The sequence below is a fragment of the Mytilus californianus genome, unplaced genomic scaffold (assembly GCF_021869535.1).
Source record: "Mytilus californianus isolate M0D057914Y unplaced genomic scaffold, xbMytCali1.0.p SCAF_3, whole genome shotgun sequence".
Lineage (NCBI taxonomy): Eukaryota > Metazoa > Mollusca > Bivalvia > Mytilida > Mytilidae > Mytilus > Mytilus californianus.
This window is the reverse complement of record NW_026262679.1, coordinates 132,026,552-132,042,839: the sequence shown is the minus strand read 5'-3', so window position 1 is coordinate 132,042,839 and position 16,288 is coordinate 132,026,552. Positions and strand designations below refer to the sequence as shown.

At 31.0% G+C, this 16,288-nt stretch overlaps 1 protein-coding gene across 1 annotated transcript in view; it reads right to left on the bottom strand.

Annotated features, from left to right (window-relative positions):
- LOC127733778 (tRNA N(3)-methylcytidine methyltransferase METTL2-like) overlaps positions 1-10,483 on the bottom strand; it is a 28,651-nt gene extending 18,168 nt beyond the window's left edge. The window contains exons 1-4 of the mRNA XM_052243092.1: positions 10,479-10,483; positions 9,905-9,965; positions 4,114-4,253; positions 1,678-1,784 (exon numbers count right to left, since the gene is read on the bottom strand). Of these exons, the coding sequence (XP_052099052.1) occupies positions 1,678-1,784; positions 4,114-4,253; positions 9,905-9,965; positions 10,479-10,483 (313 nt within the window). The remainder of the gene's footprint in view (positions 1-1,677; positions 1,785-4,113; positions 4,254-9,904; positions 9,966-10,478) is intronic.
- Positions 10,484-16,288: the final 5,805 nt, after the last annotated feature.

The window sequence follows — 16,288 nt, the reverse complement described above, 5'->3', positions numbered from 1 at the left end:
AATTCAAACATTTTAATTTAGGACCCCCGATTAGGACCAACTTGAAAACTTAGCTCAAAATCAAAAATCTAAATACATGTTTATTAATAAACAATATAAGTTTTAGTTCTTAAGGTGGCTGAGGTGTCTTCCTCCATCTTGGATTTTGAAAAGCAGATAACAATCGGTCAAGATCTTTACCGAAATGTGCAAATTTTGAGAGTAGTATGTAATTCATTTGTAAGACTTTTCGTGTTGATATAGAAAATTATGTGTTTTATCATATTTTACGGCTGTATTTTACAAAAAGTAGAATTTTTTTTTTTCTTCATTTTTTTTTCAATTCTGCAACATAAGGGGAGATAACTCAGATAAAATAACTTTTATAATAGAATGTGTTATGAATTTATCTTTTCTATGATGTAGCAAGAAAACGAGTTCGTTGACCCCACTTTTTCTTTTTCTTAACTGAAAGCATATTATAAGAGCTATCTTCTCATATTTTATCTTAAAATTCTATGGTTTAGTTTTCTTTTTGTCACAAAACAATGAGTTTTCCAGGCATAATCTATACAAAATATGACAATTTTGCACAACCTGTAGCTCGAAAAAAAAAACCGGTTACCCATACTTTTTATTATATTTTTGTTAAAAGCATGACATAAACTACTTTTTGACAAATTTATTAAAAAATTCTATGGATTTTAATTTAGACACCCCCCCATCTACCTTAAAGGGGTTTGCTCCATAAAATATATTTATATATATATACCTTTCAGAAAATTAGTTTATACAGAATAACAAACAAGCCTACCACAAAACATTTACCAAAAAACAAAAGAATTTTTTTTTTTCACCAAAAATATCATTTATCCTTAATACTATAATAATAATTAATATTAATCTATAAAACTTATCTGTAATTACTTTCAAAATATATAATAATGAGCAGTAAATTTCAAACTATATTTATACTGTCCTACATCATCAACACTTAGGAAACACAAAATTTTCAAATAAATATGTCACTCCAATTATAATTTTGTCAGTTGATAATTACCACATATTTTTTATCTTGATAAAAGGTGCAAACTATTGCATGAATAAAACAGATACAATCATTGATAGACTATCTATCCATTTACTTATTAATTACACCATTTCTGTTCAAAGGGAAATAACTCAAAATAAATAAATCATATAATAAGTATCACTTTTGCTATAACTCAACATCGAGAACAGTTAAAATCGTGATAATTGAACTTGACCTTCATTTAGTCACAGGAAACAACATAACTTAATTTGAAAAGATTTCAATAAAGTGTTTACATGTTAATGAACAGACACTATGTGGCAGCCGAAAGCCGGCCCGCCCCCCGTACATCCCCAAATCAATAACCGATTTTTTCCTTTGAATATCAGGTTTAAAATGAATGACTGTGATATCACATCAACATTTACTGTATTGTTATCCTGCTATCACATCAACATTAAAGAAATGAATAACAGTGATATCACATCAACATTAAAGGAATAAATTACCCTGATTTTATCCCCATATATGTTTCTATATATATCATGAACATTTCAACAATAAAAGTAGCATTATCGAGGAGTATTAAGTATTATATCTTAAAATGTGGGAAATAATATATCCTGTAATCCCATCCAATCTTATACTGTTATAATATCAAATACCTTGTTTAAACCTTAACTGAGCCATATCATATCTTCCATAATCCCTGAGGAGAATAGTCCCTCCTGGTTTTAAATATCTGGTCAATCTGTTCACCACATATTGCATTCTATAAAAAAAAATCCTTCAAATGCTTCTTTACATCAAGTTAGAGGACAACTATTTAACTACAATGTAGTAAAAGTGAAATTATGTTTTTGTGCTGTACTTCTGTCACGTAGTGTTGTCATTTGAGCGATATTTTTTAACATTGTCATAAAAGCGGGAGGTTTGGCTAGCCATAAAATTAGGTTCAACCCACCATTTTTCTTTAACTGTCCTGTACCAAGTCAGGAATATGGCAGTTGTTATCAAATAATTCGTTTCTATGTATGTTGGCATATGTTTTTGTTGCACTTCAGTGTTCCTATTGTTCCTTTGTTTTCCTCTTATAGTTGATGTGTTTCTCTCGGTTTTAGTTTGTAACCAGGATTTGTTTTCTCTCAATCGATTTATGACTTTTGAACACCGGTATACTACTGCTGCCTTTATTATGATATCTGCAATATACAACTGACTGAAATATCGTTTTATAGATGAAATTTTTGATTAATATGAATACAATTCACTCTGGATGTAAATTTCTGTCTCAAGATCATAAATAATACATTTTCAAGCAGATAGGCCATACATAATTCACTTTCATATTCATTTTCATCCACAAGTATGTAACTTTAAGTGACGCACTACTACCTTGTAGCACAAATGAAAGCTTCATTCCTCACAACAATTTTCGGCAAAGTACTTCTGCTTTTTCTGTCATAATGCAATTTCTTGTTAGTTCCTTGCATTACTTGCTATCATGGCAGCTAATTTATGCAAACAAAGATTGGAAGATGAGTCAAATCTCTTTCTTGATGTACAAGGGTCATCTGGGCAATATTCATTGATTTGCTACTAAAATTTAGTGCTCACATAATGAAATAACACAGTCATGTGACAACTTGTACAAATTGAAAGGATGTAACAAACATTTGGGGGTCGAAGGAACTAAAAGTTTCATTTGGGATACAGGGTGGTGCACTAAGACGCCGATTTCTTTTCCATTATACAGATGTCTATTTTTTATTAAAAATGTGTTGTTAGGTTACTGATCTATGGACATCTTTGACATAAGATAAATACAAACATTCAACCTAAGAAAATTAAATATTGATCAATGAACCATGAAAATGAGGTCAAAATCAGATGAGCAATGCCAGACAACATGTACACCATGCAAAAATTCCATGCACCAAATTTAGTTGACCTATTGCTTTCAGTATCTGAAAAACAAAAATAACCACGAAAACTTAACTTTGACCAATGAACCATGAAAATGAGGTCAAGGTCGGATGAATTCTGCAAGACGGAAATACACCTGTTAAAATGTAGATCTTGCAAGGAACCATATACCAAATATAAATATTCTATTTCTTATAATATGTAAGAATTTCACAAGATAAAAAAAACAAGTGAATCTGTGAGCTACTGCTCACTAGTGATACCCCCGCCCCATTAAAAGTATAAGGTAAACAGGAAGTTGTTGAGTGATGAATCTGAAAACGCATCACACGGTATAGCTGACTCATATAAACCCTGAAACCAAATTTCAGAAATCCTTGTAATGTAGTTTCTGAGAAAGATGGGACAAAAAATATTCACGGGACGGACAGAGGGACTGACGGATGGACTGATGGATGGATGGATGGACAGACAGACAGACAGACAGAGGTAAAACAGAGGTAAAACAGTATACCCCCACTTTTTTAAAGCGGGGGTATAAAAACTTTTCGAGCATTCACTTCACCTTGAAAATGAGGTCAAGGACAATGGACATATGACGGACAGAAATTTCATAGCACAAGGCATCTGCATAAAAGGTATTAAGCATCCAGGTCATCTACCTTCTATAATATAAAGCTTTAAAGAAATAGTTTAGGCTGTCGACGCCGCCGGAATGTAATCTATAAGTCTCACAGCCTGCAACAAAATTTCGTTGCAGGCAAGACAAAAATGAGGTTAGTTCAGAGGAAGGTGATGTCTGCTACTTCAACTTTAATGGGGAAATAAACATTGAATTCACCTGCATGTTTACTGATAGTGCAACACACTATTTTAATTCATAACATCTGCTCAAAGAGGAGGAGAGAGAGAAGATTGATAGTTAGGGTTTCAACACTCTTGGCTATATCATGACATTTTATTTGTGCAGGAGGCAGAGTATATGGAGAGAATCACCAACCTTCTGACAGAACAAAACTGGCAGTTCTAGTTAATTAAAACTGGAATCGAACACACTGCCCATGAGCAGCGTTTGAATTCACAACATCAGTGTAGACAGATTAGCAATCGCTCTGCCACGAGGTGGAGAGAGTAGCTATTTGTATGTGTGAGAAATGCAAAAGTATTGTACTTACTTTTCTGGTGAAATGGAAGACAAAACAAATATTATAGTGACAATATCCAAAGAATTATCAGAAATTGGAGTAGCTGACATCTCATCTGATATATCACATACAAATGCATTACAGCGGTCTTGGTTGTAGTCTGGGTGACCCTAGAAAATATTGAAATAAAACATTGTGACATAACAAGGGTGTGGGAAACAAGAACATAAAGTACTGCTGAGATTTATAATGAAAAGGTCTGGGTAAAAGGACATTAATTACTGCTGATATTTATATTGAAAAGGTCTGGGTAAAAGGACATTAATTACTGCTGATATTTATAATGAAAAGTTCTGGGTAAGAAGGACATTAATTACTGCTGATATTTATAATGAAAAGTTCTGGGTAACAAGGACATTGATTACTGCTGATATTTATAATGAAAAGTTCTGGGTAAAAGGACATTAATTACTGCTGATATTTATAATGAAAAGTTCTGGGTAAGAAGGACATTAATTACTGCTGATATTTATAATGAAAAGTTCTGGGTAAGAAGGACATTAATTACTGCTGATATTTATAATGAAAAGTTCCTAGAAACAAGGACATTAATTCCTGCTGATATTTATAATGAAAAGTTCCTAGAAACAAGGACATTAATTCCTGCTTAGATTTATAATAAAAAATTCTTGGTAACAAGGACATTAATTATTGCTGAGATTTATAATGATAAGTTCTGGGAAGCGAGGACATTAATTACTGCGGAGATTTATAATGAAAAGTTCTGGGTAAGAAGGACATTAATTACTGCCAAGATTTATAATGATAAGTTCTGGAAAACATGGACATTAATTTCTGCTGAGATTTATTATAGAAAGTTCTGGTTAACAAGGACATTAATTACTGCCGAGATTTAAAATGAAAAGTTCTGGTCAACAAGGACATTAATTACTGCTGATATTTATAATGAAATGGGAAACAAGAACATTAAGTACAGCTGAGATTTATAATGAACAGTTCTGGGTAAGAAGGACATTAATTACTGCTGAGATTTATAATGAAAAGTTCTGGGTAACAAGGACATTAATTACTATTGAGATTTATAATGAAAAGTTCTGGGAAACAAGGACATTAATTACTGCTGTCTCAGATTAATCACGAAAAGTTCTAGGTAACAAGGACATTAATTACTGAAGGTTGCACTTTGTAAATACAGCTGTTTCACAAACCACGACTCTTTTGGGGAGATATATAATATTCATAGATATTTTGTTTTGTTTACGTACTGGTTCCCGGATAAGATATCTATGTTGCATCTCATAGAAATATAACTTGGGAATGTTACCAGTATAAATACACATGGATATCGGCAAAATTGAATTCTGAGGAAAACCAAAGTGAAGGGAGGAGTAGTACAGAATTTTAGTACAAGTTTAAACTCTTAGACGTTGGGGCTTATACATGTTGAAAAGATGCCACACATCCCTATGTTTTGACCTTTGAAAAAAATTGTAGTGCATATTAACTTTCATTCTAGGATATATTTTTTTACGAAACTTCATATTAAAAGTGGCACAGTTTTAGCCGTAAAAGGAGTTCCAATTGGAAATTGAATTGTCTATATTTACAAAAGTGTAACCTGAAGACATTCATCAAGAAAAGTTCTGGGTATCAAGGACATTACTTACAACTGACAGTTATAAAGAACAATTCTGGGTAACAAAGAAATTAATTACTAATGACATTTATCAAGAAAGTTCTGGGTAACAAGAACATTAAGGACCGAAGACATTTATCAAGAAAAGTTTTGGGTGACAAGGACATTAAATACTGAAGACATGTATTAACATAAGTTCTGGGTAACAAAGACATTAATTACTAATGACATTTATCAAGAAAAGTTCTGGGTTTGTTCAAGCCCGTGACTACAGAAATGGCTTTTGTTAATCTGTATTATATAAGTATTTGATATAAATGCAAGTAGTTTGATTAAATTATTGTTCATGTGTGTAAAAATTAAAGCCATGATTAGTCACATTTTTACATTTTTCCTCAATTTGAAAGGGTACGGACATTCTTTGCTTTATCATTAGATTTTTTAAGAGAAAATAATTCATCTCAAGAGGTAAAAGTGTAAAATACATTAAAACATTCATATATGCCAAAAGATTGGAGTTAACAAAAGCATTTGGATGTTAGATGGATATTTATGGCATTCAATTCTAAATCAGAAAAATCTAAAATTATCTGTTTTTTTAATTTCTTTGAGAACAAAATTAACTTTAAACGATCTAGGTGTCTTAAAATAATGCACTTAATGATAAATCTATTTCTTCCCTCCACATGGGAAAGCCAATAGTTTTGGACATAACATACATATTTTGTTTTAAAAGGATAAATGACAAAATTTAAGAAAATCTGAAAAGTCCCCAACCTTTGGCTACACAAATGATATTCATGTAGCCAAATGGTTTCCAAATATATATGTTGTACATAGTTACTACTAATTTTTAATAGATTATACTTCAATTGAATTATTTAAATTGTTCATTTGTAAATATTCACAGTTCTAGTTGAAAATTTTTTAGGATGTAGGGTTAATATTTTTCAACATATGCAGTATAAGAGATGTGAGGGATACCAAAGTGACATTAAAACTCATAAGTCGAAAATAAACTGACAACGCCATGGCTAAAAAAGAGAAAGACAAACAGACAAATAACAGTACACAAAACAACATAGAAAACCAAAGACTGAGCAACAAGAACCCAACCAAAAACTTAGGGTGATCTCAGGTACTCTGGAAGGGTGAGCAGATCCTACCACATATGGCACCCCTCGTTTAGCTCATGTAAGTACAAATATTTATCCTAATCCTATTAAAACTACCAATGCCTAGTGTTTCCACAAAAAATTAAACATTCTTGTTTCAATTGAGATCAACCGAACTGTTTTAGCAAAAGCAGATAGGTCATAACAGGCAAAAGAAGGAAAAATCTTACTAAATCTGGAAATTTGAAAATATATTTACAATTTCCTCATATTCTGACTACAAATCGTGCTTAAAACCTAAAAATGCCACCAAAAATTTCAACTACCTCCATAATTATTAGAATACATCAAATAATCAATGTTTATATTTTTTTTGGTGTTTGTTAACAATCGAAAGGACCTTTTTTGGCATTTTTGCCTATTTTGCATGGGGTAGGGGTATGTATTTCAATTGTGAGAATAATCCTGATAATATTTAGAAAGCTAATACCATAAGCTTTTATTTGATCCCATATATGAATATGCACTGAATTCTAGCATCTAGTAGACCTCATTAAGTGCATGGTAGTGTATTCCAAATACCTTATGTTGGTCATCCATCTTTAATTTGGAGGCCATAAAGGATTTTTTTTCATGGCTTCATATCATATCCAACAAGAGTGCACACGCTGAAATGTCTCGCCTTCTTTACTAACCATTGATTTTATGTTGATAGTCCTAAATATAAAGCTTTACTACAAGTAACACATAAACTTAACATGATCCAAGAAAATGAGGTCAAGGTCAGATAAACCAAACGAGAAATACATGTACACCTTACAATCATTCAATAAACCAAACATAGTTGACCTATTGCTTATAGTTTAATAAACAGTCTTAACCAAGAAAACTTAACATTGACCAATGAACCATGAAAATGAGGTCAAGGTCAGATGAACCATGCCAGACAGACATGTACACCTTACAATCAATGTATGCATTAAATATAGTTGACCTATTGATTATAGTATCTAAGAAACAAACTTAACCATGAAAACTTAACATTGACCAATGAACCATGAAAATGAGGTCAAGGTCAGATGATACCTGCCAGACAGACATATACACCTTACAATCCTTCCATACAACAAATATAGTTGATCTATTGCTTATAGTTGAAGAAAAACAGACCAAAACACAAAAAACTTAACACTGAGAAATGAACCGTGAAAATGAGGTCAAGGTCAAATAAAACCTGCGAGACTGACATGTACATCATAAAATATTTCCATGCACCAAATATAGTTGACCTATTGCATATAGTATTAGAAAAAAAGACCAAAACTCAAAAACTTAACTTTGACCTCTGAACCATGAAAATGAGGTCAAGGTCAGATGACACCTACCAGTTGGACATGTACACTTTACAATCATTCCATTTACCAAATATAGTAGACCTACTGCTTATAGTATCTGATATATGGACTTGACCACCAAATCTTATCCTTGTTCACTGATCCATGAAATGAGGTCGAGGTCAAATGAAAATTGTCTGACGGGCATGAGAACCTTGCAAGGTACGCACATACTAAATATAGTTATCCTATTACTCATAATAATAAAGAAATTAGCATTACAAAAAATGTTGACTTTTTTTTCAAGTAGTCACTGAACCATGAAAATGAGGCCAAGGACAATGGACATATGACAGACGGAAACCTCGTAACATAAGGCATCTATATACAAAGTATGAAGCATCCAGGTCTTCTAGCTTCTAAAATATTAAGCTTATAAGAACTTAGCTAACACCGTTGCAGCCGCCGCCGTCCCCGCCGGATCACTATCCCTATGTTGGGCTTTTTGCGACAAAAGTTGCAGGCTAGACAAAAATGTTCATTAGCATCACTGTGCAAAGTTTTTACCCTAAAGTGATAAATTTTTCCAATATCTGCTGGACTATTAAGATCAAAGTCATTTGAAAAATTTGTGATAACTGTTAATAAATATTGATGGTACTAACTTCTGTAATATATGTTTTAGTATAACTATGCCTACAAAGTAGTATTGATAACTTCTAATAAAATTACAATCAACATAAATGCTGTATTCTGCATAATCACTGACTCATTTAGGGTAATATATTGATTTGAATATTAATATTTTTCATTTAAGAAACAATATATTTCGATTTGAAATCTTAATAATAATGTTTGAAATGGTTTTTAAAATATTCGAATAAATATCTCCTATAATGAAAAGGAAGAGAAGTTTACATATATATATATATCCTTATCTGACATATAGTTTGAGTATAGATGGTGTGTGGGTAAGGTTCACTATTTGAGAAAAAATTAAAACAACACCTTATAAATTTCATGCGTCATAAGCGCTTTTCTGGATTTACCTTCATCAGGAACACCCAAAGACGAATTTTTGAAAGCAAAGAATGTATAAGAGCTAAATTACCAAAAAGGACCTAAAAAATAGCCAGATCCATCTAACTTTGCCTGAGGGAGTTGAAACCTTAGTTTCTAATAAGTTCAAAATTTATCAACGGACAATTTTAGAAAGGTTTGAGAAATGTTCAACCATAAATGTCTATGGTTAAAAAATTGTTTTGAACTGATGGCTATCCATTGTTATATATTTTGGTCAACAAAGCTTTTACTAATGTTTATTTTCAGATTTGTCTTTTCATATTTTGGAAAGTCTTAGCAAAATTAATAGCATATTATAACTATGAAAATTTAAATTCATTATACATATTTTAAAAAAAAAATATTGTATTGCATTGGAAAGTATAGCTATTTAGTAAACTCGTAAACTTAGTATTACTAATGCACTATAAAAAAAACAGCAGTAAAATCTTAGGGGAGCAGACATGTAAACTGACAGTAGAATATTCAATGGAATTCCATTGGTATCCCAGAGAAGATTCTGGTAAAATCCCCAACAAAATTTCCCAATGAAAAACCAGTGGTAATCCCCTTGTTGGGTCAACTAATTTTCATTTGGATTTTACTGGTATAACATGCAAATAAAAAAAAAAAAATAGACCAGTTTGGCTTACCTTAACTATTTCTATTGCTGTAGGTGAAAAATCACAACAGTATATCTTTAAATTTGGATTCCTGAAATTATAATAAACAGTCAGGGATATAACTCTATAGGGTTATTACAGAAAAATAAAATACATTTGTTATTGTGGACTAAAAAGTAAAAGAACTGTGATAACATATGTATGTTACATGTTTCATAGGGACAATATACATCATTAGTTTAGTTAAAATGTATACAAGTTCTATTGATATTACTATTGTCTTTATGTATACTCAACTATAGAAAGATATAACAGTTCACAGTTTGCCAATTATGTATACTACACCTATGTTATTACAGAAAAAATATGCCTGTAATAACTAAAGGGTGTTATCACAGCTTCTCTACATCACTCCAAAGCATTTGACCAGACATACATCATGCTTAATTACAATGTATTTTAATTTATTGTAAGAAATAATGACCAGAGCATCTAATGAGGTTCTGCGCAAGCTTCCCAGTAATTCCCAAGTGTCTCATATAATAAATTACATTCCTTTAATAACTAAGCCTTGTTATTACAGCTAAGTTGATCCCTTAAAAACCTCATCTCATTGATTTACCATTACCATTAATTTAATTAAAACATTAGTTATCAAGGCTATGTATTTAGTTTCTGCGCAAAGTCTCAAGAGTTCCCTAGAGCCCACTATAGATTAAAATATTTTTGATTTATTTTACAAATAACAAACATATGTTATTACAGATTTAGAAAATTTAAGGAACAAAGAGTAGACAACTCATGAAAGTATCTGTAATAACACATGCAAGTTATTTTCTGTAATAACCCTATAGAGTTATATCCCTGACTGATAAAAGATTGTATATGAAGAAAAGGTGCATGCATGTGCATTCAATGACTTTTGGTAAAATATAAATACACCATCATATGAATTTTGCATAGAGTGAACCAAACAAATACTAATTAGTACTGTTTTAGTTAACAAATGTATATACACTTAGATATCATGCTTTATTTATCTTTTGTTCATTTTCTTATCAATCCCGATTGAATTTTATGTTGAAATCTTTAAGAAAAAAAATTCACTACAGGAATATATCATAAACTTTAAATTATAAATAAACTTTGAAAATGAGGTCAAGGTCATATGAATCCTGGTAGACAGAATTGAACACCTAACAATCATACAATACACCAAATAAAATTGACTTATTGTATATAGTATCTGACCAAACCAGAAAAACCTAATGTTAACCAATGAACCATAAATGAAGCAATGTCATGTCAAATATAACAATTGGCAGAAAGATATGTAAACAGTACAATTGTTTGCATTCACCAAATAGATTTGACCTATTGCCTTTAACATCTTAGAAATAAACCTAACCACTAAAACAAAATGTTTGGTAATGATCCATGAAAATGAGGTCAGGGTCATTCTGTGTGATGGACATGTAGACCTCACTATCATATCATAAACCAAATATAGTTGACATATTCTTATATATAGTATTTTAGATACCGATCTTTGATCAAGAAAAGGAGGTCAAGTTAAGGATAACCCTGCTTGACAGACATGTATACCTTGCATTGATTCTATATACCAAATATAGTTTTTATATCTCTCATATATCAAGCGAGAAAACCACTTGATTTATAAGTTTTTAAGCAGTCACTGAACCATGAAAATGAGGTCAAGGACAATGGATTTATGCAGAGAGGAACATGTGCTTTTGATTTTAAGCCCACATAAAGATCAAATGATATTTGAAAATATAAATGCTTAGGGTTAGGGTTATAACCCTAACCCTTATCTTTTTGTCTGTCTTTGTCTATTTGCTTGTTGTTGTCTGTTTTTGTCTTTATGTCTTTTTGTTTGGCTTTGTTATTTGTTGTTGTCTGTCTTTGTCTATTTGCTTGTTTTTGTCTGTATGTCTTTTTGTTTGGCTTTGTTATTTGTTGTTGTCTGTCTTTGTCTATTTGCTTGTTTTTGTCTGTATGCCTTTTTGTTTGGCTTTGTTATTTGTTTTTGTCTCCATCTTTTTGTTTAGCTTTGTTATCTGTTTTTGTCTCTATCTTTTTGTTTTGCTTTGTTATCTGTTTTTGTCTCTATCTTTTTGTTTTGCTTTGTTATTTGTTTTTGTCTCCATCTTTTTGTTTAGCTTTGTTATCTGTTTTTGTCTCTATCTTTTTGTTTTGCTTTGTTATTTGCTGTTGTCTGTCTTTGTCTGTATGTCTTTTTGTTTGGCTTTATTATCTGTTTTTGTCTCTATCTTTTTGTTTGGCTTTGTTATTTGTTGTTGTCTGTCTTTGTCTATTTGCTTGTTTTTGTCTGTATGTCTTTTTGTTTGGCTTTGTTATTTGTTGTGGTCTGTCTTTGTCTATTTGCTTGTTTTTGTCTGTATGTCTTTTTGTTTGGCTTTGTTATCTGTTTTTGTCTATGTCTTTTTGTTTGGCTTTGTTATCTGTTTTTGTCTCTATCTTTTTGTTTTGCTTTGTTATTTGTTGTTATCTGTTTTTGTCTATGTCTTTTTGTTTGGCTTTGTTATCTGTTTTTGTCTATATCTTTTTGTTTGGCTTTGTTATTTGCTGTTGGCTGTTTTTGTCTCTATCTTTTTGTTTGGCTTTGTTATTTGTTTTTGTCTATGTCTTTTTGTTTGGCTTTGTTATTTGTTGTTGTCTGTCTTTGTCTGTATGTCTTTTTGTTTTGCTTTGTTATTTGTTGTTGTCTGTCTTTGTCTGTATGTCTTTTTGTTTGGCTTTTTATTTGTTGTTGTCTGTCTTTGTCTGTATGTCTTTTTGTTTTGCTTTGTTATTTGCTGTTGTCTGTCTTTGTCTGTATGTCTTTTTGTTTGGCTTTGTTATTTGCTGTTGTCTGTCTTTGTCTGTATGTCTTTTTGTTTGGCTTTGTTATTTGTTGTTGTCTGTCTTTGTCTGTATGTCTTTTTGTTTAGCTTTGTTATCTGTTTTTGTCTCTATCTTTTTGTTTGGCTTTGTTATTTGCTGTTGTCTGTCTTTGTCTGTATGTCTTTTTGTTTGACTTTGTTATCTGTCTTTGTCTGTATGTCTTTTTGTTTGGCTTTGTTATTTGCTGTTGTCTGTCTTTGTCTGTATGTCTTTTTGTTTGGCTTTGTTGGTAGTTGGTATGATCTTTTGTACTGTATTTTTTCAGAGACATATAATACAAGAGATTCGCAACTCGGCGAAATCCCGTAATAACACGCGGCCACTAGTTAAACCTCGCGAGATCTCCTTAGGTAATAAAGTCATTAATAAAAGTATTAAAAGTACTCGAAGTAAGGACGAATGTTTAAGCATAACATAAACTGTTTCAGTGTTAAATTTATCATAATTAATTAAATATAATTTGAGTACATATATAATTATTTATTTTAATGTAATTTTGATTTTAGATTTGTATTATTGAAAAAGAGACATAATTTGATATTGTATAAAAAAAAAATGATATTAAATAATTAACACTTGATAAATTGTGTCAGAGTTCATTTTATTTGATAGTTACATAATGGGTTTCTATTGAATATACACCTGTCTCGGAGACATAATTTCACAGTGTGACATGTATATTAGGTTTGAATTATTCGATGACCAGGTAAATCACGAACATGTTATAAATAATGAGTTTTAATTGACACCTTGTAAACAAGAAGTTGTCACACCACAGGTGTCCACACTCTTTCCAAAAATACAATTCACAAAATGTATAATTAATTAATATGGAAAAAAACTTAATTTATTTGTTAATTAATTGTTAATCATGATAGGCTTTGTTTTTTATTCTTGATATTTATAAATTATTAAAATTTTATTTATTTTTATATTGATTGTCGGTAAATTTATGGTTTCTTCATGTTCGAAGTGTGTATTGAGAATTAATATTTAAGAAAATTACAATTAATTTCTCATTTGAATAAAGCTTCATTCATGTGCACGCAATATGGAAAATTCCGATTTTATTTCGTGGGATGACAATCTTAATTTCGTGGGATGACAATCTTAATAGTTACGACTTAGATATACTCCTAGTTGAATAAACGGATAACGAACTCTTTGTTGATAGTGAAAAGGACGAAAACATAAGCGAGAGACCCACCAACAAAAACAATTGACAATACTGCATACATAGATGGATATGTGTGTCCTCGAAGCAACAAAAAATCTATTAAAAAACACAGGTCATACATCAAAGCAACACGGAAGACACTATTTAAAAAGTATTTTATAACCTTGTTTCCACGAGACAATCATTTGTAGTGGTTTTCGTCTTTTAATCATTTGTAGCGGTTTTTGTCTTTTTATTCTGGGGTAAAGAGATGGCAATTTAAAAGTAAGATTGTTTATGTGTATACATATACAAATCCTTGGTGTAAATAAAATCTTTTATTATCAAATATATATATATATATATAAAAGTCAAAATTGAAAACAACGTTCAAACCTATGATTGCGTTGGATAAAAACCGCAATTTTTATACGTGTGCATGTAAAACAAATTTCTTGGTAGAGGAGTCTAAATACAGCACAAACAACAATTTCCAAAAGACCAAAAAAAGTGAAAAAGTCTATTTTAACAAAACGCATTTGACTAACAGGTCGAACAACTGATGTTCTTAAACCCTGCTGACTGCCATTGGCGATTGCCAAATAAATTGATCACCAGATCTAACAAAATGGATCTTAATATTAATTAAATACCAAACAGAAAACAATAAACTTGTGGAAAAGATGATATACCACAAACATATATATATATATCTTTTGCAGTCACCATTGAAATGTCCTCAATACGATTTTAATTTAAAAATGAATTAGGTTCATGTTTTGAACGAGAAGCGTAGTCTGAAACGACAACAGATGCATATGAAGCTCATTCATAATATTACGACCAGCAGAAGGTTTCCTTTACTAGGAAAATTTTACTCCTTTTGTAAATTTACTGCATTCGTTCATCTTTGGCACCCAAAAAAGAAGAAAAAAACAATGACTTCAGAATAGGAGAAAATAAACAACTTTGCTATAAACAGAATGAAAAATGAATAAAATGTCTAACAAAATGCAGGCTATAAATTTCATAGTGCACAAAAAAGAAGGACTGATTTAAGGAAATTTGTCCATGAACAATTTCAATATTTAGCCAGTTTAATAAAAAAATTCGGGTATCAATCAGAAAAAATCGCCACATTGTTGGTTCAAATTTTACGAAAATAGTCTTATTTTCAGTCACGAAACAACATTTGGGAGTACTATTGGCCCATAAAATTATATATTTATTAGCATATTTTTCAAGTTTTAAGAAAAAAATTGGGAGATCAAATGGTTTCTACGGCAATAGGTGAAGTAAAATGGGCCGAGTTTTAACTTTGTTTGTATTTGATTAATCTCATCATTAGAACACATTTTATCAATAACAAATTATTAGAATTAGTTTTTTGTAACTTTTAAATATACTTGCATGCTTTAGCTGTGAAAGGTATCGGCATTTTCCATTAGAAAAATCGTGAGGCGTAGAACCTTTTACACAACAATACGGGTTATTACCCATAAATCCATCGGATTAATCGGCTTTCCGGTGGCCACGTCATTTCATTGGCTGTTATATAGACTCTACTAGAGTTGCGAATCTCTTGTATTATATGTCTCTGATTTTTTGTAATACACATTATCATTGAAGCCACAATCCCATCCTGTTTTCCTCTTTCTTAACATCAACACAATGGTTGCTTCATTGGGAGCAGGAACTGCTTATCTTTCCAAATCACATGCAATTGCCCCCTTTTTTGGTAGGTTTGTGTTAATTGCTCAGTCCCTAGTTTTTTGTGAGGTGTTTTGTATACCTGTGTATTAAACTGAGTATATCTGTGTATTAAACTGGGTTTATCTGTGTATCAAACTGAGTATACATGTGTAATAAACGGACTATACATGTATATTAAACTGAGTCTTCTTGTATATTAAACTGAATTTACCTGTGTATCAAACTATGTATATGTTGTGTACAAGATGTAAGTTTGTACAAATTATAATTTGTACAGGGTTTTTGTACAAGTTATAAGTTTTTTGGCACATACTTTTTTGCACCAGGTGATAAAAGTTTATCTTCTAAAATTTATCAGTTTAATTTCTAAAATTCAAATTAATATACTTTAACCTAACACCTAGTGCTATTTTCCTTGTCCTAAAACTGGAAACAAGGACACCTGGATGGTTTAAATTCTATTTTTATTTTTCTCATTATACCAAAGTTATATCCATAAAAAGTCTTTTTGTGTTCTTATAAAGTTTTTTGTGTCAATGCTCGGTATAAGACTGTATCATATAGTCATGGAAATATGACAGAAATATGCAAAACAAAAGACTGTGTACTTATATCAT